This window comes from Leuciscus leuciscus (assembly GCF_965113295.1).
Source record: "Leuciscus leuciscus genome assembly, chromosome: 14".
Taxonomy (NCBI): Eukaryota; Metazoa; Chordata; class Actinopteri; order Cypriniformes; family Leuciscidae; genus Leuciscus; species Leuciscus leuciscus.
In genome coordinates, this window is record NC_138738.1 from 1024775 (window position 1) to 1027930 (window position 3156).

The 3156-nt window shown below is 37.6% G+C and overlaps 1 protein-coding gene across 1 annotated transcript in view; it reads right to left on the reverse strand.

Annotated features, from left to right (window-relative positions):
- Positions 1–2708, reverse strand: part of shmt2 (serine hydroxymethyltransferase 2 (mitochondrial)) — a 32742-nt gene extending 30034 nt beyond the window's left edge. Inside the window, exon 1 of the mRNA XM_082136433.1 lies at positions 2576–2708. Within this exon, the coding sequence (XP_081992559.1) occupies positions 2576–2608 (33 nt within the window). The 5' untranslated portion in view covers positions 2609–2708. The remainder of the gene's footprint in view (positions 1–2575) is intronic.
- Positions 2709–3156: the final 448 nt, after the last annotated feature.

Genomic DNA, 3156 nt, shown 5'->3' on the forward strand with positions numbered 1-3156 from the left:
TTATCACTGCATGCATTCACTGGGAGTGAAGTGAACATCAGTGGAATCTGAAGCTCAAGAGTTAAACGAGTGACTCTAACGAAATGATGCTTTTTGCTTCGCTAGTATTTGAACATGACAATCAATCATTCCCACATCAGTATGATCACACACACACATCTGACACAGAAGTCACAGGTGACGCTGAACGAGTGTAACATCACGTTTACACCGTCTGACAGATGTTTGAATGAGGGTCTGAGGTCTGTTACCACGGTAACTCAGAAACGCATGTAAAGCATGTACAGTAAAACCGCACAACGAGTTCTTTCAGTTTATGATATGATATATGAACTAGTCACGCTGGTATTACTAAATAACTATCTAGATGAAACCGCAAGAATGACTTAATGAGAGGTGTGGATGCAATGCTCTCGTTTGATTGGCTGATCAGAACATGAGCTTTGGCATTTAATGCAAAACAAGGACTGGTTAATTATTGAGTCCGGGTTAAAGCTGCTTATGCAAGATGACTGATAAGATGACGGCTGGATACAGCACAACCCGTCCAATGAAAGCTCACACTAACAGACAGTTTTCACACATTAATCACTATTTTATTGCCAATGTGTGAACAGCTCATAATCAGACTTACAAAATGAGACACACACTCCAGCTCAAACGCTGGAAATGTTCAGATATGGGTGCAGTTTTTATCACTCGCTTTTGTGTTTATATTTAGAATATAAAAAAGTATCATTCTATTGGTGTTTTTTTTTTTTAACTAAGTTTTTTAAGCATAAACCTCAAGACTTTCTTTTAGAAACAACAAGATTACAAAAATGATTTCTGCAGTGCAACATGCTTGAACAATCAATATAACACTTCAGATTTCAATGGAACAAACATGGGGAAGGCTTGAGAAAGAGTTTCTGAAGAAACTAACGAACTAACTAAAGCCCTCATGCTTCTGCTTAATGAAGTTAGTTTGATCAGATCACTGACAAACACACACACACACACACACACACACACACACACACACACACACACACACACACACACACACCTGTGTTCATATTCAGAAGCCCATAACAAGAGGAGCATGAACGCACGTGAACGACTGACAGTCTGAGAGACACGAGACTGACGGACTCACACACACACACACACACACACACACACACACACACACACACACACACACACACACACACACACACACACACACACACACACACACACACACACACACACACACACACACACACACACACACACACATAACAAGAGGAGCATGAACGCACGTGAACGCCTGACAGTCTGAGAGACACGTGACTGACGGACTGACACATATCAACAGATAATCTAACGTTCAGTCTAATAAAACATGCATCAACTCTGAGGTGAACGTGAGGCTCTCATTAATAACTGGAAAAAGTCATTTCACTGATTAAAATATGAAGAATAAAAAGAGCTGGTTTCATCTTTCCATCAGCTGACTCAGATCAGGTTTGATCACTGTTGGGTCACATTAGAAGCACATGGAGGCCTATTTGTGCTTTTGCAAATAATTATCATATACTAACACATCATTATTAGATGAAAAGTCGAAATTATGACATACTAATCTGAAATTATGACAAGTCAATTATGACATTAAAAGTCAAAATTATCACATATGAAGTAAATTATAAAATTAAGTCTCGAAATTATAACGAAAAAAGTCTAAATTGTGAAAAAAGTCTAAATTAAGACAGTCATTTATATTATTTATGAGATGAAGTCATAATTATGGCATTTTTATTTGAAATTTACATCAATTATGACAAAAAGTACATACACATTATGATATAGAAAGTCATAATTTCGACATATCTCTTATAATTTCATCTGTTTGTCTCATAATTATGACATGTAATAGCTTAGCCTTTTTATCTTAACGACTTAATGTCATAAATCATTTTCCAAAGTATGATTTTCTTAAGTTCTTAAACGGGCTTCCACACATGACACCAGTTCAGATCTGATCTCTTGCACTTTAACAAACTTCACAGATTAGAAGCAGAAGACTAAAGCATGAAAGTGCATGTGCATTCCTTCATCTGCATGTGAAAGAGTTAAATAGTGAAAGTGAAAGAGTTAAATAGTGAAAGAGTTAAATACGCTTCACGCTGACACACATGTGTGGTTGCATCATCTAACTAGTGTGAGAGGACTCCATCCTGTATAATCATCTCTCTAACTCACTAACTCGATGTCTATGTGTAAGTCTACTGAACTTAGAGACGATTCACAAATGCAGTTGTTTAAAATGATGTCAAACATCACATCATCATCATCATCATCATCATCATGCCACGTCTAGACCCGCACGTGCTCGAGCGCTTCAATAACACACTGTTTTAAAGAGATACATGTACAAATCTGTAACGTCTCTAATGCATGTTCGCTTATGCATGTATACTGATTAATATCATCTGCTATATTGAAGAGAACAGGAGCGATCATAACGCCTGTTTAACATCACGCGCCCTGACCAGCAGCTCCTCGCGTTATAGCGCGCTATAATGCGCGTGTGTATGTTTAAACTCACCTTGATTAGTCGTCTTAAAGTCAGTGTTAACATGGTAAAGCGACTCAACTTCTCCGGTTCCAGCAGGTTTTTGCGTTCGCACGCTTTTCGTCCGTCGCCTAAATGACAGCAGCTTATTGACGATCCGCGCGAGTGTTCATGGGAAATGTAGTCCTGACTTGCGCAGTGGGGAGTTTTGCTACGGTGGACTACAAGTTGACGTCATGACTAAGAGAACTTCAGAAAAACTCCAGCTAACTGTGTGTCAGCACAGGTCTAACACTAACACGCTTGTATGTTATATGACTTACAGCTGAAATACAACATTTCCATGAACTGTTATTTATTTTACTTCACCAAGCCGAGAGTTTTCCATGTAGTCTCTAAATTAATGTGGCTTCATAAAAGCTGCATATATATAGTGTAATTATACAATATTTGCCGCTGAAACTGACTGAAATTGTAATGCAATGTATAATGCATATACATAATATTATTTTATGCTGTCAAATTGCGATTATCGCATCTAACAAAAGTTTTTGTTGATATGTGTATATTATATCAACAAAAACTTTTATGTTAGATGCGATTAATGGATTTGA